This window comes from Ursus americanus, chromosome 2 (assembly GCF_024610735.1).
Source record: "Ursus americanus isolate L20-20 chromosome 2, mUrsAme1.1.p, whole genome shotgun sequence".
Lineage (NCBI taxonomy): Eukaryota > Metazoa > Chordata > Mammalia > Carnivora > Ursidae > Ursus > Ursus americanus.
In genome coordinates this window covers 43,338,014-43,363,298 of record NC_142128.1, presented here as the reverse complement: position 1 = coordinate 43,363,298, position 25,285 = coordinate 43,338,014, and the positions used below count along the sequence as shown (strand labels likewise).

The 25,285-nt window shown below is 52.3% G+C and overlaps 1 protein-coding gene across 7 annotated transcripts; it reads left to right on the top strand.

The window, feature by feature from the left end:
• Positions 1 to 8,968: 8,968 nt before the first annotated feature.
• Positions 8,969 to 23,079, top strand: FCRL1 (Fc receptor like 1). Of its 7 annotated transcripts, none has more exons than XM_087855358.1 (11): positions 8,969 to 9,515; positions 13,008 to 13,034; positions 14,996 to 15,265; positions 15,755 to 15,805; positions 16,311 to 16,598; positions 16,761 to 17,483; positions 18,490 to 18,517; positions 19,487 to 19,569; positions 19,787 to 19,858; positions 20,382 to 20,413; positions 21,319 to 23,079. In XM_087855358.1, exons 1-11 carry the CDS (start codon positions 9,485 to 9,487, stop codon positions 21,388 to 21,390), a joined length of 1,677 nt encoding a protein of 558 aa, XP_087711484.1. In that variant the 5' UTR covers positions 8,969 to 9,484; the 3' UTR covers positions 21,391 to 23,079. The 7 variants fall into 7 exon arrangements, with proteins under 7 accessions (XP_087711484.1, XP_087711488.1, XP_087711485.1 ...); XM_087855362.1 differs by having other exon boundaries at positions 13,008 to 14,119; XM_087855359.1 differs by lacking the exon at positions 8,969 to 9,515 and having other exon boundaries at positions 12,964 to 14,119.
• The last annotated feature ends 2,206 nt before the right edge of the window (positions 23,080 to 25,285 follow it).

The following is a 25,285-nucleotide window of genomic DNA, read 5'->3' as shown; positions in this document are numbered from 1 at the left end:
AAAGAAGAGAAGGCCTTGACAAACTTGCGGAGATCTACCCTGCTGACTCAGAGAGTTTGCCTTTATCTGAGCAGCTCTCTTGACCTGATGAGTTCTTCCTGACTTTCCGTACAGACTAGTGTCCTGTTCCCTTCACCCCACAGTAGCTGGAACCCCGAGGTCCACTGAACTGCCTGCACCGGGTCATCGAAAAGCTGTTTTATCCTCAGTAGAGCAGACAGGGTTGGAATGTTACAAAGGAACTTCAAATTCCCCTTAATTTCTATATTAAAATTACATTTGTTTCCATTCCGGAAAGCCCCCTGAGACCCAATCAGATACAGTAAGAGCTCTTAGGACAGACAGGATGAATCCCACCCGGAAATGAGAGCTGACAGCAGCATCAACAGTTAGCGTCGCTGGAGGAGAGCAAATTGCGAAGCTGACCCTGGCCCGTTGTCGGGGCCCAGTGGTGCCCACAGTGGGCACGGTTAAAAGAGAGCATCAGCCTGAGCAGACTAGCGTGTGACCCTCGCTGCCAGTGCTCAGACACCACTGCCTTCCTGGACATGCCACTGGTGTCTCCCTCTTGTCGGAAGACACGCCAGCCGGCCCTGCCAGCCCGGCCCTGTCCAAGTACCGCTTCCCTGGCGCTCTGCATTCAGGGGGAGTGCTGCCTGGGCAGGCCAGGGATTGTGAGCTGCTTTACACTTCTCCCCCAAGAGACCCTCCTGAGACCCTTGCCAGGTCCAGACGCTTAGGCACGCTGCCCTCCTGGGCCCACACATGTGCAGTGTGCGCCCCTTCATCTGGCCTGGAGCAGACGAGCCCTCTAGGCCCATGCGGCTGGGGACCGGCCGCAGGCACCTGCAGAGTTTCCAATACACAGAGGACTCCCACCCTGAAATTCCCCCAAGGCAGCAGCGACGGGTTTGCCACACTCGGTGCCCACCTGGACTTGCTGCCCGGCAGGGTCCTGGGCCTCGCCAGCCCACAGGGCTCCCAGATCTGTCTTAGTAGAAGACACTGTGGGCAACCCTCGGGCCTGCTCGGACAGGCAGGTCACTCACTCTGTCGTCGGTGGAATATTGTCCCCGGGTAGGTGAGTCAGGGCTTGAAGCTGCATGCGGCTTGTGACCCTGCTTGTCCCGCCCCTTGTCACTGCACACACACCTTCACGCAGCTGGGGCAGCTGGGGCATAGTCCCCCGTAGAAGGGGGCCAGCCCCTGAAGTCACCCTGAGCCAGCTGCAGATTCACTGCCCTCAGGCCCCTTTTGGCACCTGCTGCTTTATGGTCCCCGGCTCCTCCAAGCCACCAGGGCTCCCAGGTGTCTCTCCTAGGTAGATGGGGCCATGTGGCCAGTTCTTAGAACGGACGTGACACCTTGCCACCAAGGCCATTGACAGAGCTTGCCTCCCCCTGCTCTCTCTCTCCGCGTCTGCTGGCTTGTTAGGGAAGACCCCAGAGACACACGGGTGGGCAGAGCCACCCGAATGACTGGGTGGTGGGCACCTCACCCAGTCTCTGCGGACGATGGCACGATAAGAAACAAGTAAGACCTGTGTCAAGCCAGGGAGAGGTTTGGGTGGCCCATTAAAAGCACTCAGCCTACTCCGACTAACACAGACAAAAACAGTTTTCACAAAACCCATGACATTTCTTCAGAGCTCACCGACAAACTCTGAGGCACGCTCCGCTTCCTTGGAAGCCTCTGAGTACCTAGTACTTGGTGCTCACCAGGGGGTGTGCCACCTGCCACACTCATAATATTATTTCGTATAAAGTAATCGTATTTTATTTCTGACGGTCTTCTGAGCCCTCTTGTTTTTAAACTATACCCAACATGTCCACTGCAGACATTCTGTGTGTGTGTATTTTTGGACTTTATTATTATTTTTTAAGAGCAGTTAGGTACCCAGCAAATAGAGAGGAAGATACAGAGAGTTCCCACCCATGCACAGACACCCCCCCCCCCATTGCCAACATTCCTCACCAGGGGGTGCATTTGTTACAAGCAAACTGCTTTGACGTGTCGCCACCCAAATCCCATCGTTTACACTGGGGTTCAGTCTTGGTGTTGTTCTACGGGTTTGGGCAGATTCATAAACATGTACCCACCATGCCCATGTCACGCAGAATAGGTTTATCTCCCTGAAACGCCGCTGAAGTCCTCTATGCTTGCCTACCCCTCCCTCCCTCCCCCCAGCCCCCAGCAGCCACAGATCCTTAACTGTCTCCCACAGTTCTGCCTTTTCCAGAATGTCCTAGAATTGGAACCACACCGTACGGAGCCTTCTCGGACCGGCTTCTCTCATTTAGTGATAGCCTGTAAGCTTCCTCCGTGTCTTTTCATGGCTCGATGGCTCATTTCTTTGTAGTGCTGAGCAATATTCCATTGTCCGGAGGGACCCCAGCGTACTTATCCTTCACTTACACAAGGACCTCTTGGTTGCTCCCAAGTTTTGAAAACCATGAGTGAAGCTGCTATGAACACCCATGGGCAGACTTCTGTGCGGAAATGTTTTCAACTCCTTTGGGTAAAAACTAAGGGGCATTTTAATTTTTTTTATTTTTTTATTTTTTATTTTTTATTTGTTTTGATGTTTGCAACTTTATTATTTTTTTATAATAATTTTTTATTATGTTATGTTAGTCACCATACCTAAGGGGCATTTTCAAACAACACAGTCCCGTGCTCCTGGCCACAGTTGATTGGTACCACGAGTGGTCGTCTGTCCCAAGCTGGACGGATCAGCTCACCCCAGGAGATGGGAACCATGACTGAAAGTAGCTGGACTTGGAGCAAATCAACCCAGGAGCTGTGGGTGACCGTTTTCCGCATGCCGGGCGGATCAGAGAATGAGAGGAAGCCCTTCCACGGAGACACGCTAAAGGCACGGAACAGAGGAACACAGATGAGAGCGAGAATCCAGACAGCATCTTCTGCCTCTGCTTCCTGTCTTTTTCTGGAGTCCAACTGCATGCCGCATGTTGGGTTCTCTGACAAACTGCTGTATGCTTATCATACACATTTTATGTATAGATATATACACAGATACAAATATATATGTACATTTTTTTCTTCCAAATCTTTATTTAAATTCTCGTTAGTGAACATACGGTGCAATATCGGTTTCAGGAGTAGAACTCAGTGGTTCATCACTTACATACAACACCCAGTGCTCATCACGAAAAGCGCCCTCCTTGGTACCCATTCCCCATCCAGCCCATCCCCCACCCACCTCCCTCCATCAACCCTCAGTTTGTCCTCTGTCGTTAGGAGTCTCTCGTGGTTTGCTATATATATTATACATTTAAAATTTTGATTGAATTATCCCATTGGTTTTTGTCCTGCTAACCAAAATATCCCTAACCAATTTTCTTGTTTAAAATTAAGACAACGACAGTTTACTCATCTTGTGTAAAGTTAGTTCGATGAGCCCGTTTGTTCATGACTCAGTTCTCACTGCACTTACAGCATCAGGTTACCTGTCTGAACAGGCGAGGGCCAGGACCTGTAGCCGAGATGCCCCTACGACACAGGCAGGGGGCTGTGCATCCCAGTGCTAGCCCTGGTCCAGCTTGAGGTCATGACCACCCTTAAATCATCAGAAGCTGACACCCCTCCAGCCATGTCCCGTCCGGGCTGCTCTCTCAGCCTCTTTCCAGGCGACATCTGAAGTCAGTCTATTCTTGACTGACTCAGTAGACCCAAACAACACCAATGTCCCTGCTGGGCTGGTGGACGCTCAGTGTGGACGAGGCACGGTGACAGCCTGGAAGGAGGCTCGGTCTTGCTAACCCGGGAGGAGAGAGGGAAACATCGGTCTCTGGGTGGCCCTTCTGTTGGACTCTGTCTCTGTGAGAAACTCCACATGAATTGTGACCCAATACATCTCCTCTGTAGTAGTGACAAGACTTATCCCCGGTGGTTATCCCAGAGACACAGGGAGGGAGCCCTGTCATGTCAGAAAAGCAGGAGGGAACATTGTTGGTGGGAATGCAAGTTGGTACAGCCACTCTGGAAAACAGTGTGAAGGTCCCTTAAAGAGTTAAAAATTGAGCTACCTTATGACCCAGCCATTGCACTACTGGGTATTTACCCCAAAGATACAGACGTAGTGAAGAGAAGGGCCATATGCACCCCAATGTTCATAGCAGCATTGTCCACAATAGCTAAATCGTGCTAGGAACCGAGATGCCCTTCAACAGATGACTGGATTAAGAAGTTGTGGTCCATATATACAATGGAATATTACTCAGCCATCAGAAAGAACGATTTCTCAACATTTGCTGCAACATGGAAGGCACTGCAGGAGATAATGCTAAGTGAAATAAGTCAAACAGAGAAAGACAATTATCACATGATTTCTCTCATCTATGGAACATAAGAAGTAGGAAGATCGGTAGGAGAAGAAAGGGATAAAGAAAGGGGGGTAATCAGAAGGGGGAATGAAACATGAGAGACTATGGACTCTGAGAAACAAACTGAGGGCCTCAGAGGGGAGGGGGGTGGGGGAATGGGATAGACTGGTGATGGGTAGTAAGGAGGGCACGTACTGCATGGTGCACCGGGTGTTATACGCAACTAATGAATCATTGAACTTTACATCAGAAACCAGGGATGTACTGTATGGTGACTAATATAATATAATAAAAAAAAACATTAAAAAAAAAAAAGAAAAGCAAGAGGGAAAACACTGGAGGTGATCCTTGGTTATCTGAGGAGAGAGAGGGAAAGCCTGAAAGCATGAGTGTAGAGGAAGCCTTTTTGGTGAAGTCATAAAAAATTGTGGTTCCTGTTTGCTTAGGACAGGATGACTGAGGTCTGCTAAGGGCCAGTCAATCTCTGTTAATAATTTTTAGTGGACACTTCCACTCCCAAAAGTGTCCAGGTTTGGATGATAAAATTCTGTGTTCATTTTAGCATTGAGGGATGGTTAATCCTTAAGAACTGTATTTGAAAAGATGGAGACGTATGGAAAGTAGGGTGTTGTTGTCCATAGCTCAACACTGTCTTTCCCCCAAAGAGCAAACCCCCAAGGACCCAGCAGATGGATGACGTGAGTCTGATTCCGTCTCCCTCCCCTAGGTGTTTCCCCCACTACTTCTTCAGCAGGACCAGCCAGGAACCTGCTCCGGGGGAAGATGACCCAGACCGTGAGCGGTCCATAGGATGGGCCCACGGTCTGATATGAATTCATGGCAATGCTCTGAAAGTTGCAACAATGTCCTCATCTCTGATTTGCTCCTGGCGCAGGACCCCAGACCCAGCATGCTCCTCAGAGATGCTGCCATTTCTACTCCTCCCTGAACTCAGGCTTTCCCTCTTAGTGTTTCTTTTCTTCTACTCTGACATGGGGCATCACATCCTGTGGGCTGACACAGGCGTGGGGTCGGGTGTTCCCCGCATTCTGGCTGTGGACAGAGGGAGAACGCCTCTCCTCGCTGAGCGTCATGGTGGAGAAGGCGCTCTGTCCAGTAGACACGTAACATGAGCCACAGGTAGAATGTAGAATTTGCTAGTAGCTATATTGGAAAAAGTAAAAAGAAAAAGAAACAGGTGGAATTAATAACTTAATTTTAATATTTTTAAACTTATTATATACGAAGTATTATCATTTAAATGCAATCGATGTAAAATTATTAATGAGGCATTTCACATTCTTTTGGGTTTTTTTCCTCAAGTTTTCAAAACCCAGCATGTGAATTGTACTCACAGTGCATCTCAGTTTGGGCTAGCTAGGTGTCAAGTGCTCAGAAGCCACGTGTGCTTAGGGGCTGTTGTCTTGGACAGTGGAGGTGACCAAGGGCAAGGTGAAGTCAGGGAGTCACATCAACCTTAATTCCTATCACTGGTGAAGCTTTGAAAATTACCCAGCATTTTTGAGTTGCAGATTCCTCATTTGTAAAATGAGTAAACTTTCTATCTCAGAATGTGCAGACTCAGTACGTCCCCCGGATTGCTCGCGCTCCGTGTGTTCAGTGCGTCTTCCCTTACCATCGCGCACGTCACCGGGCAGAGGTCGCAAAGCCGCGGTGCTGTGCACAAAGGCTTGGTTTTAGAATTTTAAAAAATTACTCTCAAGCATTTTAAAGGTAGTCGATTTTACATAAAACTCCAAAGTTCTGGCTTCAGTGAACAACCCGATGATCGGACAGCATGTCCTTTGAACCTCGCGGCAACGGCCACCTGCTCCCTCCGATGGGCTGAGCCTTCTGCAGCCCCTGGGCCCCAGTTGGGCCCTCCCCTCCCCCAGGAATTCCCACCTTCCTAGTAGAGCGCAAGAAACCTCCCATGGTTTCTCCTCCTCTCTCTGTCTCTTCAGCCTCATTCGTCCTTCTTAGAATTGTGTCCCAACAGCCAAGCTTCAACTATCTGCACAACACCTGGCCTGTGCGTGACATGAGCACGCATGAGCCCTTCCGCTCGGCACAGCGTTCCTCCCGCCTGGACAGCAGGCGGGGATCTCGCTCATCGTCGGAGAGCAGCTCACACATCGCACCCTCTGCCGAGCCTCCCCTCTCCCGACACCCGCTCACTTAGGCTCCCGCTCTTACCGCTCGACCAGCACTGGCTCAGGCATCACGCTTTTCACACTTGCCAGGGTGCGGTTTGCTCTTCAGTCTTCCTCGCCGACCGCGCTGCGAGTTCCCAGCGCTCGAGGAACACACGTTTCTTGCCCGCATGTACTCGGACTGTAGACAGTGTGTAGCAGAAACTGCCAGCTTCTGGGGACAAGTGACAGCCCTTGCTTGCTCGCCCACGTGCATGGCGAGAGGAGACAAACTTTCAATGTCTCAGCAGCAAAAATACTCTGGAGGAAGTGGCTTAGCTGTGTGACCTCAGTGGGTTCTCATAACTCAGCAGTACAGGAGGCAGGCTTACCATACCGGCCTGGGCAGTGTGGACAGCCTGGGGCCTCTGCAGCAGGGATGGACCCTGGTGTGTGGATGGTGGCCAATGACAGCGTGGTGAGGCCTAGCTTCTCAAGGAAAACCCAGGTGGCACCAAGCCACACGTGCTCGATGGCTTCTCCTAAATTTATTAGTTAGGTAAGTCACATCTCCTTGATAATTTTCTTCCCGAGGCAGGGTGAGGAAAATCTGTCCCATTTATGGAAGCATGAGGAGTATTGGGTATGTACCCCTAACAGTCCATGGCCGAGGCCCTATAAACACATGGGTAATGTTAATTTGAAGATGAAATCAAAGCAAAAATGCATGTTATTGCCCAGCTGTAAATCTGCTGCAGAAACGTGCCTGCTTTTCCTGTGGTTGTTACCACACCAGCGTCTCCAGGCTCACAGCAAACGTTTATCTCTTGCCCAGGCTGACCGAGGACTGTAGGTCCGTGGAGGTTCTGGGGCTCGGCTGGGCTGGGCTCCAGGCTGTGGGTGGGGTTCAAGTTCCCTCTGTCTCCTCACTTTGGAAAGTTGATCAAACGGGCAGCCAAGCAAAACCGCGCAAGCACAGCGAGCGTCTGATGGCACGCGGCCATGCCTTGTACGCCTACCCCGCTGGCCAAGGCACGTCCCAGAGCCAAGCCAAAGCCCATAACTCGGGCACGTCCACTCCTCCCAAACGATACTTGAGTGAGTGGCCTGGTCATGAGAAAGCACGTATAACTCCCTTACAAGCAGGGAGCCAAAAGTTGGAAGCAGGCATCCAGTCTGTAACAGTGACTTGAAACGAGTTTCTTCTCTGTGGGCCCCATTCGCTTCAACCATAATGTGTGGGAACAAAGAGTCTTCCTTCTGACCACATATCTGGGCACTGTGGCCTAGCCAAGCTGACCCAAAATTAACCATCGCAGCCTCTCCTACAGAAAGTGAGGCGCTGCTTGCTCGACGTGGCCGGTGAGCACCGTACATCCCCCCTCGGCCGTGAGCTCTGGCATCTCCATGTCCTCATCACTGCTGCATGGGCCAGAGGCAGATTTCCCAACAGAAGCACCGGCTCAGTCTTGCCCTGATGTCGGAACCCCGGTGACAAAGCTCTTCCCACATCCCTCTCCTCCCCAGCAGTGCACCCTATGGCTCCCCGCCTCCCCGCCAGACCTCACCCCCGTCTGCCCAGGGGAATCTGTGTGTGTCGGTTCCTTGGCTTGCGTTTCATGAGAGTATCTCACAATTTATATGCACGCTTTCTTTGTGTGTGTGTATCACGGGTGTATAAAAATAAAGGCGTGAGAGAGCTTAACAAATAACATGCAGCATTTAAACTGGAGCAGGAGGAGGGGAGAGAGACTTGAACCTGAAGGAATCGTGAAGATGTGCACGGGAGCACAGACGGGGAGGTGAACGCAAGGGTCCGCACTGACTGCCGTACGCGCTGGACGAGAGGGCTCCGCGCTCCTCAGTGAATGAGAAGCCTTGGTCCTGAAACTTGCAACAAGGCAAACCCACAGCCAGGCAGGCTTTCCTGAGCCAGCTAACAAGGCAGGTGCAGTGTTTTTGGGAATTCTCTGGGGCCTCCGGGCAGTTTCCAGCGCTGCTCCCTCCTCCTCCAGGGGCTCAGCACTGGCCATGCGACCGCGTGTCTCTCTTCTCATGCCTTCTGCGACTCCACACCCGCACTTGGGCGTCATTACCGAACGCCGTCTTGCCATGACCCCTGATAGCTTTGCTTCCACACGTTATCTGGTTCTTAATCCTAGATCCTCAAAGACTCAAGAAATGTGGGAAACTAAGATGGTTTATTCTTTCCAAGTATGGTCTGAATTACACGCAGGCTCCTGGTTCCGAGGACGTGGAGCCCCAGTGTCCTCCAGGGAGCGATGGGAGAGATGACACACACCTGATCTGGGGGAGGGGAGGACCGCCATCACACCTGCCTGGTGATCTTGGCAAACTGTCCCCAAGGCCCAGAAGGTAATTTACATAGGCTCATTTCCTGCATTTCACTTACAAACATCCCCCCAGGCAGTAATTTCCTGTGATTCTGTTTTCATCTGTTTCTGCTTCACTGACTGCTACCTCATGAAAGTTTAAATACGGGTGGGAGCCAGTACCTTACAAACAGTTTGACCCTGTACCCGTCATCGTCTGTCACGCCCTGCACATAACCCCAGTGAGAGCCCATCGGCCCCGGCTTGGCGTTCCCGCACAGAGTGACACCGTGCGGCTACGGGGCAGGGACCCGCTGCCTGCAGCAGGACCGCCGTCTGAGGAGCTCTCATCCAAGTCAGAGATCGCCTTTGGGAACGGTGCTTTGAGACACTGCCGAGGGAGCCCCGGTGGGCTAACGTGCACTGTCTCCGAGCTGTGGACATGGAACGAAGCTGCAAGAAGGAGCATCCTTCGTTGTCCCGGCCCCCAGTGGAGAGGAAGTAGAGGGGGGCCTTGGGAGGGCTCTTGCTCTTGTAGTTCTGCAAACGGGCCACAGCGTGACTTCCCATCCTGGCTTCCTCGACCCTCGGCCAAGCCGCTGTGTCTCCACGCAAGCTGGATTCCTCCTTGGAGGAGAAAGCATCTCCAGTGACAGTCCCCGACCGGGTCCTCATGCTGCTGGGGCTCGTGCTGCTGATGTGCGGTGAGTAGGACGTCCAGGTCCAGGCAGGACCTCCCGAGGTCTCTGCCTGCGCCCGTGGATGCCGAGACCTCAGCCTCCAACCGGCGGCTCGCAGGCAGGCAGCTGGTGGTAACAACTGGAAAGCCAGGTGTTTGAAGAAAACTATCATTTCTCTTTTTATCTCATAGGAAGTGTTCAGTGGCTGTCCTTCCTTCCGACATGAATTCTGTCTTTGCTCTCACTGTTGTCAGTAGCCACAGGGATGATTCACACAACAAACCGGGCTCTTTGCTCCTTGTCCTCACCGTCAACACCCTTTCCTTTGTCTTCCACCCTTGGCCCCTCATTCCTGCCATCAAACCCTCGGACAGAGCGTCGCCAACAACGGCTTGCTTTCAAAACCCCTGTTTTCAGCCCCCCACCCCAATCCCACCCAACGGCCACGTGGTGATTGTAACTTCCCTTCTCCGCCCCAGGGACTGGGGCTTTTCACTGCCCACGACTGCCCTCCGTGCCCCCACCGCTCAGCTCAGATGCCGGGGCTCGCACAACACTCCCCTGGCCCCACCCTCCTAATCAACACGCTTCTCTGTGTGCTTCACACCAGTGCCCAAGCAGCTGCGTGTGACTTCACACCAAAGGCACCATCCCGTTGACTCACATGCCTTTAAATGGAGGGCCCGCATCTCCGGTGGCCCCGGCAGCGCTGGTGACACTCCTACAACTTCCTACTCAGTGCCTCGCTCAGACCACTACGTCCACCTTCTCTGTCTCCTCAAACTCCTCCTTCTTACTCTCAGTTTAGATCTTCTGCATGTCCCTGAGGAACTGAAAGCCATCAGAAGAGAATGTCCTCACCTTTCTGCGGCCGCGTCTGTAAACCGCCCGCCCCGCCATGTGTCCCCAGTCAGGATGACACCATCCCGCGTCCCGTGCAGGACGGGACTCCTCCCATGTGCACTGGGTTCCCCGATGCTCTCGCTTTCTCGGAATCGTCGCTGTGCCATCACCACGTTTCTTCATTCTGGGTTAGTCTCCTAAGAGACAAACACGCCACCATGTCTTTTCCCCAAGACAGTGGGAATGAGCCTTGACGGCGTCCCACTCCCTTTCACAGAATTTCCAGGGAGCCGCTGGGCTTGCTTCATCTCTTCCTGCCCTTCCTGTTTTAAACTCATTTTTAACTTACAACACAGTAACATTCACTTTTATGATACACCAGCTCTGATTTTCTAGAAGGACTTGCAGTCATGGGAGCCCCAGCACCACGTTTCCATGTCCTCAAACACTCCCTCCTGGCCTCCATCCCTCCGGCGTCAAACCCAGCCGGTTCCTAAGTGCCGGCGACCGCTGGCCGCTTCTCGGTGCCGACAGGTCCTCCTCCCCCTCGGCCACAGCTGTCCACCTTCCGTCCCCACCACTGCTCCGGCTGGGACCACTCACCCCTCCGTGTCACCCCGGCCCAGGCTCTGTTTTCAGCTTCCTTTCACTTGGCCTCTCAGAGGTAGTCCTTCGCTCTGTCTTCTGGAAGCACCTCTTCCCTTGGCTTCTGGAACACCATATGCTGCTGGTTTTCTTTTTAACTCAACACCTGTTGCTTCCTGACCCACTTTTCCAAGGCTGGTGCCCAGACCTCAGGCTCCACCCGCGCTCACTTCCCAGCCCCTTTCAGACACTTCATGCGCCACTTTGACCTTAAGCTCAAGCTTATTTCCCCAGTTCTGGTCTCTGCTCTGAGCAGCTTTCATGCATTCAACGGCCACTCAGCTATCTCGTAGACACCTTGCACTCCACACGGCCAAACGCATGTCCTGATCTCCCACGCGTTCCCCCCACTTAACCTGCTTCTCCCGGTGACCGCGCCATGCACACGAATGTCACCTCCGCTCTTCCAGCAGCTGTAGCCAAGAGTCTAGGACTTACACTCATTCCTCTCTTTTCTCTACTCTTGACTTCCAATCCATAAGTAACTCTCATTGATTCTACTTTGAAATTTATAGTGGAAATCTGGCCCTTCACGGGCGGCCCTGCCTAGCCTGAGCTGGCGTCTTCTGTCTTCCAGACTAAATTGCCACTAAAGTCCTCCCGGTTTCTCCTGCATGACAGTGTTCTGCCCGTCTTCCAGGATAAGAGTGATTTTACAAACTTAAGTGGGTCCGAACTGTCCACAGCTCCTCATCATACCTGGAATGAAATCCAGACCTGGTGCCAAGTCCAGGCAGCCCTCCATGACTGGTTCCGACCACCTCTACCACACCAGTGCCCACCGCTGCCCCTCTCTCAGCTCCGGGGGCACCACCTTCTCCTCCCCATTCCACCATGAGCTCATTCCTTCTCACGCCCTTTGCATTGGCTAGTTCTCTCTTGGGGGTGCTCTTTCCCAAACACTCAGAAGGCAGCTCTCTACTTTCATTCTGTTTTCTATTCAGCTGACATCTATCCAAAGACTCAAGACCGTCCTAAGATACTCGAACTTATTTCTTGGCTTCATCTCTCCTATAGCACTGATCACTCTCTGAAATCAGGCTATATGTTGAGTTTTTAATTAGGTCTCTCCCCCTAAATTCCCTGACAGCAAAGACTGTTGTTCACATTTGCTCCTGCAACCCTGGCCCCACGTGCAATGCCTGGCACGCAGTAAGCGCTCAAAACTATCTGTACTGTGGACGGATAAAAAACGTGATTTTCACGTTAGCCCCATCGGTTCCATTCTCTACCTGAAGAACAAATTATTCACACCAGCTTTTAAGCTTGAACATCTCAGACTAACCATGGGCTCAAATGGGTAGTAATAATGGGCAATATTTACTGAATGTTAAATACATTCCAGCACTATTCTAAGCATTTTGTGGGTGTGAACTTATTTAACTTATTTAATCCTTGCAGAAGCTCTGTGAGGGAGGAGCATTTTCCCCAGGGTAGCACAGCTTGCAGGGGAAGAGGCGGCTTCAGGTCCCTGCCTTCTGGCTGCAGAGCCTGCATCTTCCCAGAACGTTCTGTTCTTGATCATTATGCCGCCATACCAGCCAAACCCTTGGGGCTGGGAGACTCTTTGGAGAAATCCAGATTCCTTCTGTGGACCTCCTCTGCCGGGACGCTGGTGAATAAAGGGCATCAAGTTGGAGCAGGAGCCTGGCTGTTGTCACTGCAGTTTCCAGGCCCGGGTGGGGTCATCTGGACATTTGAGGGAGGGATGAGAGCCCGGGGCTTGAAGGAGCCATGGAATGAAGGCAACATCTCCTAACCACGGAGCAGAGATCGGAAAGGATTTCCTGATCACAAAAGGAACTATGTGGTGACGGGGAATGTGGGAGAAGGAACAGAGGTGAAGAAGGAGGGACGAGCAGAACAGTGGGCAGGATGGAAGATGGAGAGAGGGAAGGGGGAGGAGGAGAAGGGAGGGGGGCTGCGGGAGGGCACACAGAGAGCAGTGCAGGGGGAGGGCAGCCGGGCTGCATGGGCTGCCTGTTTGGGATCTGCACCCGTACTGACCTCTCCTGAATTCTCTCCTAGCTCCAGCCTGTGGACCAGCCAGGGAAGGTGAGTGGCACTTCCCCCTCCTCTCCGCGGTCCACGGGCATCATGTCACTGGAGCCCCTGTGGGAGGCCCGGGGATGCTGTCTGCCATCTGGTGACGGCCGCCGAGTCTCCCGTGACCGTGGCTCCCTGGGGCCCAGGCTGTTTGTGTTCAGGCCAGCTTCTGCAGCTGTCACATGACCGCTCAGCTAGGGGAGCCGGTCTCGCCCCCACCTTCTCAAAACCACAGTCCTTTCTGTGGGAAGTCGCAGCTCAGGAAGGAAGCCACAGTTGCACAGGAAGTCCCTGGGTGTGGAAGACGGACCTTAGGGGATCGCTGCCCTCCCAGCCTCGGGGGCAGCAAGGCCCCGGTGTCTTCCCCACGGGGTGCTCCCCCAGGAGCGATGCAGGAAACGCCGCCGTTGCACGTCCACGGAGAACAGGACAGTCGGTCCCTGGGCCACGGGAAATGAAATAGCACCTGCCCCCTTCCCGTTTCCAGCCTGGCTCTGCAGCCGCAGCTGTAGCCCGCGCGACTTCTCCCTCAGACCCCGGTTGGCGCAGACCCGCCTCGCTCTGATCCTGATTCAAAGTCTTGCCTTTCCCAGACGAAGAGAGGAGGAAGTTTCCCCCCAGAAGGAGTCTTCCACTGAAGTGCCTTTCAATCCAGGATACGTCAGAACTGCTCTCTTACACATAAAATACTAACTACAGGGTTCGAGGAGGCGTCCTATCCCCTCAAGAGCCCTGGCCCCATGTACAGCTGGGGAGCACAGCACTGCAGGGCCAAGCCAGAGAGACTCAGAACCAGCCCAGGCTTCTGGGACGCTCTCCCAAGGTTCGTCTGCGCTGAACTCAGGCCGTGGGTTAATGCCAACACGCCTGTGCCTGACCCTGCTTTTACCCCATGAGTGCCCAGTCCGAGCCTAAGCAGAAATCCAAACCCACATCCGGAAGAAACAAAGCTTCCACTACCAGGAGTTTGCCAGGTTTGCCTGGAAGACCTGAGAAGTATTCTGAGCTGCAAGACTGAGCTCCAGCCCTTGCAAACTGTCCTGTCCACCGTCCCACGGCACGCCAACCTCCCCATTCAGAAGAGTGGGGTGCAGGTGCCTAGATGCTTTTTCTATTCCTTTCTCCATCCTCACTCCCCTGGGGACTACAGTCTTCCAAGGAGAGAAGACAACCCCTAGTACCAGGAATTCCAGGTCCCAGGGTGAACGTTCTGGGTCCAACACTGGAATTGAGTGTTCAGAAGGCCCAGGGTGCAGTGCTCCAGTAGCAAAGGCGTGAGGGTGACGGATGTGGCTTGAGGGTGACGGGCATGGCCTGAGGGTGACGGGCATTGGAGCAGTAGTCACCTCTCAGGGATCGAGAACTCTTGGCATTTTTATCTGGTGAGGTGGGAAAGGCTTTTCTTAGGAAAATTGCTAAACTTGCCCGAAGAGCAGAGGCTCTGAGGTTGGGTACACACATGCCCCAAGAGCTGGCGTACCCTAGCTGTCCTGACAGCTGTCCTGACAAATCCTGTCCGGGATTGGACGCTTCCCCCACGCTGCAGCTGGGCAGATGGGGGGAGGCAGGACCCAGATTCGCCCCTCTGCCGTCCATCCAGAGAAGAGCCCCTTCTGCCAAAATGGGAGGCATCCCTGAGGCTCAGCGTATAGACTAAAACTGCCTCTTACGACCCCAGTTTGTACAAGGTTTGTGTCGCGTCCCAGAGCAAGCGAGCTGGGTGTGTGCGTGCGGCATTTTCAGGCACACACACGCCTGCTCCTTCCATTTGGAGCAGCAAATGTCAAAGAGTGGGAACCAGCCGGAAGGTAGAGGTGAAGGGAGGAGACCCTGCGCAGGGGCAGGCCATACTGGGGGGGGGGGTCTCTGCACCCAACTGGCTTTATACCAAATGCTGAGAACACAACATGACTCTTACAGGAACTCTGAAACCCATTGCCCTGGAATATGTCTTTCATCCTTCTCTCTAGTGCTGCTTCTGACAGCCCAGCCCTCTCGGCCCAAGGAGGGGAGCTCAATGACCCTGATCTGTGAGACCCAGGCCACTTCTCAGAAGACGGATGCCCAGCTCAAGTTCTGCTTCTTCAAAGACGGCCGGGCCCTGGGGCAGGGCTGGAGCAGCTCCCCGAAGCTCCTGCTCCCCACCGTGTGGAGGGAAGACTCGGGGTCCTACTGGTGTGAAGAAAAGACCACAGCGCTCAGAGCCACACGGAGCCCCAGGATCCAGATACAGGTGCAAGGTGAGCGCAGGGACCTGTGCCGGGGCCTGACACGGGGCCAGCCACGAGGCCGCCCTTCCCTCGGGGGGAAGGAGCTGTTGGAGATGTGTCTGAGCTTCTCTCCTTCTCAAAGTCCTGAAGGGATCTGCCCTCATTCTTGCTAATCTCACTCAAGTGCACAGAAGAGTACTTAGGAACCCCTCACGGCGTCCTCCCTGTGCTGGAGAGCGGGGGCCGGTCCCTGCATGATCACGGCCCCTGATGGCCAGAAGCTCGCGCGGCACCCTTCACAGCACGGGAGGACACGTGTGGCGGTGGTGGGAGTCACGGGAGCTACAGAGAAGGGAGAAGTCAGACCCGCACGGTACAGGCAAGCTTTGGGCACGAGGCCATCAGAGGAGAAGCCGGGGCTTGGTTTTGAAAGAAAGGAAGAGAAGGGGGCGTTTTGTGACTCTGAACCGTGTCACTCCGTGCCTGGGTGGGCACGCTAACGTCCTCCCCCATTCTCAGACAACGATGCGTCCGTGGTGCCTGGAAGAGGATGTGGACTACCTCCAGAAGGTTGGCTTTCCCACCCTTGCTCAAAACTCAGCACTGGTGAGGCCGGACTGGAACAGGGAACCACTAGGCAGCAGGCCCCGCTCTAGGCCCCACGTGCTTTATGTCATGGGACCGTCCCAACTGTAGGAGATAACTAGCATTCCCCCCTGCATTGTACGGATGGGAAACTGAGTCTCAGAGAAGTGAAGTGATTGGATCCAGCACCCACAGGAAGATGCGGACCCAGCACTCAAGCCCGGACAGCTTGCTGTGCCATCTGTGCCGTGGCCACCAGAGTGCGGGTTTGAGAGGCCAGGATCCGGAAGCCCCACTGTCCCGGGGAGGGAGGGGGAGCTGCATCCCCTGTGCTTACAGTGTGGCCTTTCTCACCCTACCACCATCCAACAATCAGCAACAACCCCCTAGAACACCACTACCCACCACTGAACTGTATAAATTATTGACTTAACTCCAGGCCTTTGCTTCCAGGACGTCACGCCCCGTGTGTCACCTTGTGTTTGTGTAGGCGTTCCCGTCTGGAATGTGAGCTTGGAGGTGCAGCCCCCAGGGGGACAAGTGCAGAAGGGAAAGAAGCTGGTTCTCATCTGCTTGGCCACCCAGGGCACAGGAGACATCACCTTCTCCTGGTACAAAGGGGCCCTGGGTTTGAACCTGGAAACAAAGACCCAGAGCTCCCTGGCCGCAAAGTTTGAGATCCTGGAAGTGACGGACAGTGACACAGAGAAATACTACTGCACGGCCGACAACGGCTATGGCCCCAGCATCAGCGAGCTGGTGAGCGTCACCGTCAGAAGTAAGTTCCATGACCTTCTGTCCCACCAGCCTCTCCACTCTCGGGGCCCCACGTTCCCTGGGGCAGCCCAGGGAACTTCGGCGGGGCTGAGCCTCTGTGGGCAGGGATTACGAGTCTGTCACGGTACGGGGACCCTCTTGGATGGCCCTCTGTCTCCCTCAGGTCCAGTGTCCCGCCCCATCCTCACCGTCGGGGAGCCGGGAGCCCAGGTCTTCCCTGGGGACGTGGTGGAGCTTCGCTGTGAGGCCCAGAGCGGCTCTGCCCCGATCCTGTACCGGTTTTATCACGAGGATGTCACCCTGGGGAGCAGCTCGGCCCCCTCTGGAGGAGGAGCGTCCTTCAACCTCTCTCTGACCGCAGAACATTCTGGAAACTACTCCTGTGAGGCCGACAATGGCCTAGGGCCCCAGCACAGCGAGACGGTGCCACTCACTGTCACAGGTACAGCTCAGGCTATTGAACCGCGTTGGTCAATGTACCTTTCCAGCATCCTGGGAGACCTTTACAGACCCCACAGTATTTCTGGTGCTGTGCTACCAACGATGGAGGGTCTGAGAGTGGTGCTGTCCTGGGAGGTGTGTCTGAGGGGCACGGACGACATGAAGGCTGGTGTCTCTCTCCTGCCGTCAAGTCACATAAGGCAATCCCACTGCCCCCACCCCCTGGCCCAGGAAGAGCAGACCTTGGCGTCATCCCACACCCGAGACATCTGCTCTCCCAAAACCAGCCCTCCTGCATGGCGGCTCACGTGCAGACCTCTCCCCTCAGTGCCTACGGAGGACAGGAAGGAACTTCTCACCTCGGGAATCCTTGAGGGACTGTTTGGCACCCTTGGTCCCACCATTATGGCCCTATTGTTCTGCTGTTGGCTCAAGAAAAGAATAGGTTAGTATTTATAGATTCTGGTATTTTGTCACTGTGACCTTTGTTTTCACAGAAATAGGCAGGACTGGGGAGGAGAACGCTGTGAGGGACGGATACATCCTGCCAGCCACCCAGCCCGCAGATCCGCTCCCGACCCCCAGCATGGGAGCCGCATCCATCTCTCTAGCGCGGTGTCTGTGTGGTCCAGTCCCCCACTCCGTGTGCGATCAGGCGGGGCTCGGCCGATGTCTGGTGCTTCTGGGATCTAATTTGCACCCCAACTCTGACTCTATTTAAAATAAGTAGTCAGCTACTGGAAGAGAAACACAGTTGGCAATTCCAGCACCGCCGACCACCCCCCAGTCCAGGTCAGCCCCTCAGTTCTCCTCCCCCAGAGCATCAACAGGTGCTTATCCCGCTTTCTGGAATGCTCGTCCACGCCTCCTCACGTCTGCTCACGGTGGGATCTCTCCTACTTTTCAGCCTAAATGCCCTTCTCCCCCAGAGGCTTCACCCAGCCTGCAGTTCTCGCATTCTGTTCTTCCTCAGAGCCCCAAGGTCTTTAGCCTCCCCCTGGCTCGCGGTTGGTAACACCTATTCCCTTGTGCATTTGATCTTGGACTCCTGCTCTCCACGGAGCCGGATGGAGACGATGCGACATTCTCATTTACATTCCACGTTTGTCCGGCCCCGTGGGGCACCTCACCCGTCTGTAACGTGCCCGTGCCCGCCTCTGAGGACTGTTGTCATGACAGCAGTAGCTGGTGTGTTGTCAAAACCCAAAGCAAGAAACACACTCGGTGTTCGGGTCCAGAGACTCGGGCACAGGTCCTGGCTCTGGGCAGCTCGGCTGGCCACTCTGTGCTGAGTGTCTTCACCCGCAAGGGGAAGGATCCTCGGAACTGATGGCCGGATGTCCTCTGGCACGCGGTGGCCGGCCCAAGGAGCAGGGCCCACACAAGGGCTATCTGAAAACTGACCAACAGATTCCCCCTTTGACGTGTTTACTCATCTGCTTGACTTGTAGGAAGACGTCCAGCCCGGGACCCGAGCAGGTGAGGCTCTGTGCCCTCCGTGTGCTGATAATGCAGGAACCCCCATCCTCATGGTTTCCAGTCGTCCTCTCTCATGTTGTGTGTTTTATTATCCCAGCTTCCACGCCAGAGTTCTCCCACTGGTAACCGAGGGTCTGTTTGCTCTTCCTCTTTGTTTCTACATTAATTAGCTCAAGTCCTTCCATCTTTCTTCCTAATTCACCTCCCTCACTCAACTACTTTGACCCATTTCACATGTTCACCGATGAATTGATTCATTCAATCAATTAACCAATATTGGAGGGTCTGTGAACCAGTCTGAGGAGGCAGGAAAACAGGATCCCGAGATCCTGAACATATCTCAGAGGCATTAAGACACATGCACGTTTCAATCATTAAGACCGGAGAGTGATAACGGTCCCGAAAACTTGCTGGTGACGTTCTTTAGTTTAGAGGAGGAAAAGATTTTTAAAATACATGCATCTGGAGACATCAAGGTTTAGTTGACATATTTTTATACTGTGTTGTTATTCATGCCGACAAAAATCAGCTTATTTTCCCAATTTGAGCAGCGGTGTTCCAGGGCTACGTATGCACACGTTCACTTCTCTCCCTTCCTCAAGCTCCTTGTTCTGCCTAACAACCTGTTCTCCATTGGGGGTATTCTTCCCTCAGTGTTCACGTAGCACCCACCATGGGAGGGGCGCTATTCTAGGTGCGGGCGACCCCACACTGAGCCCCCCAGGTAAGAATCTGCACTCGTGGGCAGTGCACGCCAGGGCTGCTCTGCCGGGCCCTGCTCGGCCCAGGTACAGGGCTCGTACCGCACCGTGGAGCTGACCGCTGGTTTCCCCACAAGTCGGCGTTCTGCTCAGGACCCTTGCTAACAGGCTTCTCTCCTGCCGTGTCTTGCTCACAGCCCTGGACAGTATGTCTGGGGCATTGGGGGGTGCTATCCCGCAGAGTTAGCGTGTGTTTCCGTGTCTGCAGGAGCCCTCCCAGCCCCGTGCCGCAGGTGTCCAACTACGTCAACTCAGCTGCCCCGCTGCGGGAACCGTCTGTATACGAGAACGGTGAGGCTTCCCAGGGACCTGGCCCGAGCAGCTGGAGGCAGCCGGGGAGGGGCAGTGGGGTGACGTCTGCTAGCCTACCTGTGTCTGCTGTGCCCCAGCCGCCCCCGCCCACAGACGGCGCGTCTGTCTTCGTGGTGAGGGGGCGTAGGCACAGAGTGAGTAAGCGGCAGGAAGAGAGGACGGTGTCACCATGCCCGCCTCCTTTCTTCTCCTTCAGTGAACGTCGTAAGCAGCGGGAACGAGGTCTACTCTTTGGTGTACCATACTCAGCAGGAGCGGCCAGCAGCAGGTGAGACGTGAGGAACTGAACTTGTCTCTGACTTTCATCTCCCCTGGAACCAAGACGATACTCAGTGTTTGCAAATGGCATATGGCGGTGCTCCCCGGCGCTGCTGCTCTGCCTTGGAGCTGGCTGTGGGCTTTGCTCGGCTTCCTGAGCGATGGCCTCGGGTCTGGGAGCTGCCCGAGGAGAGCCCAGTGCTGGCGCGGGCTCAGCGCCCCCGGTGTCCGCCTGCCCTCCTGGAGCGGCCCCGCTCGCTGCTGTTGTCCCATCCATATCTGGTGGGTCCAGAAATGCAAAGAGTGTAGATGCCCAGAGGGACCCACTGACCCGGCCACCTCTAGGCTGCCCGTCGTCCTCTGTACGGTGAGGAAGTTGTGTTTGTGATAGGCAGAAAAGCAAGACTAAAAATATTGTTGGAAATCAATGCTCGGGAAGTAGAGAGGAGGAGAAGAAGCCTTTATTAGCACGACTTTAGCGGAGGACTTGAAATATAAGCGAAATCTTACAGCCCACACCTTCTATCCCACAGTAGAGCCCCGGAGGACACAGAGCACGGACCAGGTGAGTGAGAAGCCCTATTGTACTTTCCTCCCTGCTCTCCTTTCTTTCTTCCAGGGACTGGTTCTCAAACTTTTAAAACTATGGCCACTAAGGAAAAACAAAATGTTCTCAGGGCCCATATCTTCCCTTATCTCCGCACACAATGGGAAGAACATTTGGTTGTAGCAGCAAAGCCTCACCGTGTAAGGGAATTTTGGAGGCTGGCAACGGAGACGTGGTGACTTGCGCTTACGCTAGAGTGCCTGGCTACCCCCCAAATTCTATTCCCTGGGGATCTCTATCCTGAAATACTGTTGGACAACACACACACCCCACTTTGTGTAGGGAGGTTAACCACACAAGCGGTGGAAAACTAAATTAATACTGAACAAAGCTACGTAACAGTGATTTGTGTCACCTCAGTAACTTGTAAACCTTGAACGATTCAGGACATCACTGGTGATACAAAGATACTTCCAGAAACCTACAGGAGTTCCAGCTCCACACGTGTGCAAGGACAGTAGGGGCTTTGTAAGTTTGTCAAGCATGGTGGGGGTAGCCAGAGGTCTCAGGACAGAATCTGTGCCCTTGGTAAACTCGAGTGACACGCTACATGTCGTTTATGAGTACAGAGTCCTGACATCCTGAAAAAACGACAGCCCGTGGCACTGCCTAATGGTGGCGCGTTAGAACGGAGTTCTCACGTTTTGATGAGCTTCGGCTCCCCGGGAGCAGCTCTGCAGCCCACCAGTGGGGCACGGAGCCTTTGACAATGTTCACCTGGGGCCAGGCTTCCGAGGGCTCCAGGTCACGTGCTGTGCGGCGTGCCGTGATAGGACACATCCAGGCTGATTGGGGAAGAGAACCAGGGCAGGCATGTGCTACCTGTCTTCTGCTCTGTCCTACCCGTGTGCCTTTGCTTTCAGGACGCCGCAGCCATCTATTTTCGGCTGAAGAAGGCAAGCGTTACGGATGTGGACTATGAAGACGCTATGTAGCGTCCTGGAAGATCTGCTCTTTGGAGACCGTCCGTGACCCCAGCCTCAGAGCCGATATGCTCTTAGGATCCTGGGGCAGCCAGCCTTCCAGGACTTCTCATCCAGGTGCTTTCCCACCAGAGACTATCCCCGCACCTACCATGACGTGGAGGTGGGTCTAGCCCTGAAGAAACCACCCAAAAGAACCACCGTGAACGCAGGAGTGGGACCCGACTCCTACTGATTCTTTCAGGCACAGGTCAAATTGTGCTCTAGTTTCTTTCTAGAAGAGGAAACAGGGCGGGTGAAAGAACTGGGGACGTTGGGGTGGAGGGACAGTGAAGCTCACTCGGAGCCCATGGACGTGAGTTAGCGATTCCGCGGGGCGGCTGCGTGGAGATGGGCACCCGTCCTCTCGTCCGGCGCAGACGAGCTCTGTGCTAAACTCTGGAACAGAACTCCAGCCCTGACACCTACATGACTCATTCTGCTTCTGCATAAACCATGTGACTCTGTGCATTTGGGGTCACTGCTACCAAGTTAGAATTCAAAGTTTCGTGAATAGTTACTGCGGGTGCATTCAATTTTAGTGACATACGTTGCACACACGGACGCATCTGGGTGCCCCCGTATTTATAACGAGGTACAATCTTTCTAAGCTTCACCACATCCAAAGTGCTCTGTTTGTGGCACCTCTAAAGGCTTTATGAATATAATTTCTCTTCTTTTATTCACAAACGTTAAAAAAATGGGACAATACAATGCGGAGTCTATGTTTTAATTTTAAAACAATTATACACCAACTCTTACAAATTAAAACAATTTAGAAGTATATAATGTAAAATGTCGGAGCCTTCCCTACATCTCACAAGTGGTACCCATTGTTTAAAAACCGAGCCTGGTGAATTCAATACTACTGTAATATATTTTAATCTTTTCAGTGCTGATGGACATTAGGTGGTTTCCCAAAATTTTATGTTATGAAAACAATACTAAGAAAAGTGTCCTCGCACATACGTACTTCTGCGTTCCTGCTAATCCGTCTGAAGGATACATTTATAAATCAGGGACTTGGGCATTTTAAGTTGTGCACATTTTATGTTTTTGTTTAATACTCTCGGACGGCTGTGTCAGTGAACACATCGACCGACAACGCGTGAGCCCGTCTGGGAGAGAAAAGTACCATTGTTACTTCAATCAAAAATGTTAAAACGACTAACGCAGTTGAGCATTTTCCCCATAAATTGACTGTTCATTTGCAGTTCTTCCCAAAGTTTCCTGTGCTGGCCCTTTATGCATTTTCTCAGAGTTCATTTGCCTTCTTCTTACGGTTTTTGTAGCCACTACTTATCATTTACACCTGGCGAGGGGCACTCGGTACCATCAGTCTGACAAATCCACACACCCAAGTAACCCAAACTCTTGTCGGGATATAAAATTTCTGCCTCATTCCGGAAACTACCCTCACGTTCCCTCCCATGTGATTATGTTCTCACAATGTCCTTCTATGTTCTTATCGTGCTTTCATAATTTTGAGATATAGTCACTCAGGGTATCATATGTATGTTCGGTGCGAGGTAAGATTCTGACTTCTGTTTTGGATTTTTATATTATATTTTTGATATTACGACTTTACTTTTTGGAATAAAAAAATTATGTGACATAGAGATTGAAGTATTTTTTCAAATAAATATAAATTATCTCCTATTATTTATGAAGTAGTCTCTTCTTTTTTCTTTTATTTTCATCCTACCTTATCTCATCCAAATAAAAACACATTAATTAGGGGATTAGAGGTTTACGGATCTCAAAGTTTTCTTCCTGTTTAATACTTCCGCTTAACACTAATACCGTTTGAACTTCTGTCCGTGACGACTTTTCCCATTGCTGGATGGGCTCCAACCACATCCCTGTGCTCTTCCCACACGCCCCGGGCCGTCCCAGCTCAGGAGCTCTGCACACTCTGGCCTGTGCCGTGATGGTCTTCCTCCTGCACCCTCGCTGGCTCTCATCTCCTCAGCTGCATTTCTCACTTGCATTTCTGTTTCTCGCCCATGGAAATGTTTACGTTTTTCTTTTTTAGGACAAATGTAGGTTTTTATATTTTATATTTTATCTGCCACCGTGAAGTATTCGGATCTCAGGGAGGACTCCAGGAGTGAAGTGGGAGTCCCAGGCGACCAGAAGCTTGAACTTTCTTCTGGATTTGCACCTGTGCTCCACCACTTAGTAGAGCTGCAGTTTTGATCAAGTTGGTTAACCTCTATGTATCTCGTCATGCTTAAAACTGGGATAACAATGGTATCTAATATATGATGCTCTCTTGTTCATTACATAAAATCACTTTGTTTAAAATGCTTCAAGGGCAGGGGTGCCTGGGTGGCACAGTGGTTAAGCGTCTGCCTTCGGCTCAGGGCGTGATCCCAGCGTTGTGGGATCGAGCCCCACATCAGGCTCCTCTGCTATGAGCCTGCTTCTTCCTCTCCCACTCCCCCTGCTTGTGTTCCCTCTCTCGCTGGCTGTCTCTATCTCTGTCAAATAAATAAATAAAATCTTTAAAAAATAATAATAAAATGCTTCAAGGTCAGCTGATGAATCACTGAACTCTACCTCTGAAACTAATCATACACTATATGCTAATTAATTGAATGTAAATAAATTTTTTTTTAAGATTTTTGTTTTTTAAGATTTTGCTGGGATCACGCCCTGAGCTGAAGGCAGATGCTTAACCACTGCGCCACCCAGGTGCCCCCGAATGTAAATAAAATTTTAAGAAAGATTTAGAACATCTGAAAAAAAATAAAATGCTTCAAGGTGTACGTGCATACATTAAGTGCTCAAAAAATTATTATGATTATTATTATTCAAATTTCCCTTTTTGTTATTTACACGGCTTTACTGTGATGGGTATAACACTTCATTTTATTATTTCAACAACCTTAAAATAGTTTAAATGCATTTAATTTATTGTAATTCTTATGTGGTTCTTCTGCCTGAAGTTTTAGGTATTTAAGTATGCATTTGTCATATATTGTGAACCTTGTTCATCATAATTTGCTGGGGTTTGTGACTGTTGATGGAGAGACACCCTGTGCATGGTGAGTTTCACGTGACCTGTGCTCCTGACTGTGTCCCTCAAAAGCCATTTGGTATGTGCTGCTTCTAAGTCCTGGGGGTGTCCACTGGCCCGGGACCACTTTTTATGATAAATCCTTATTCCTGGAGCCCATCCATGGTAGTGGCACAGTCCTAGGGTTCTGACATCTCAGAGGAAACTCTGTTTCCCTCAGAGCTCATAGAAAGATAAGGTTACCTGTCATCTCTGTGCTGGTGGGTGAATTTTTTCCCCCTCCACGTCACTCTTTCATTAAAAGGAAAGTCTTCCGATGGTTCAGATTTTATGTGTTTTGGTTTCAACCTTCTGCCTTTTGCAGACCCAGGGTTTTGCCTCTGAGTTCCAAATGGAGTAAATGCTAAGCTCATATAAATTATCTAGTGTAATATTTTCTCCTCGTGGCACCAGTAATGTCAATTTACATGTGTAACACTCTGTTTTCACTTCTTTTTCTTTGCTTACCTGTAATGGAGGAAATTTCCCTTCCTTTTTACCTGTTTAAGTATGCATTTTAAAAATGATGTAATATTTATCCATCCCTGAGTGAATGAAGGCACGCTTCCTCCGACTGGTGAATTACCACCTCCTGAGCTAGGAAGGAGTCGTTAGCAGAGTAAGTGAGAAGAATGAGCAGATCCCTTGAAGGGAAACCAAAACCGAAACCAGAAGTACAATCCGGACCTTGGTTCTTGGTCTTCTGCTGCTGGGAAGAGACCCAAGGAAGCTGCCTTGGCGGCTCTGCTAAGAGTCAGTGTTCTCAGTGCCCCAAGGGTCCCCTCCACCCAGCTCACACATCTACAC

Coding starts and splice junctions, on each gene's coding strand:
- FCRL1 (XM_087855351.1), top strand. CDS start 14,806: ATGTCAAAGAGTGGGAACCAGCCGGAAGGTAGAGGTGAAGGGAGGAGA. Junction 15,806..16,310: donor ATGTGGACTACCTCCAGAAG/GTTGGCTTTCCC, acceptor GTGTTTGTGTAG/GCGTTCCCGTCTGGAATGTG. Junction 18,518..19,486: donor CCAGCCCGGGACCCGAGCAG/GTGAGGCTCTGT, acceptor CCGTGTCTGCAG/GAGCCCTCCCAGCCCCGTGC.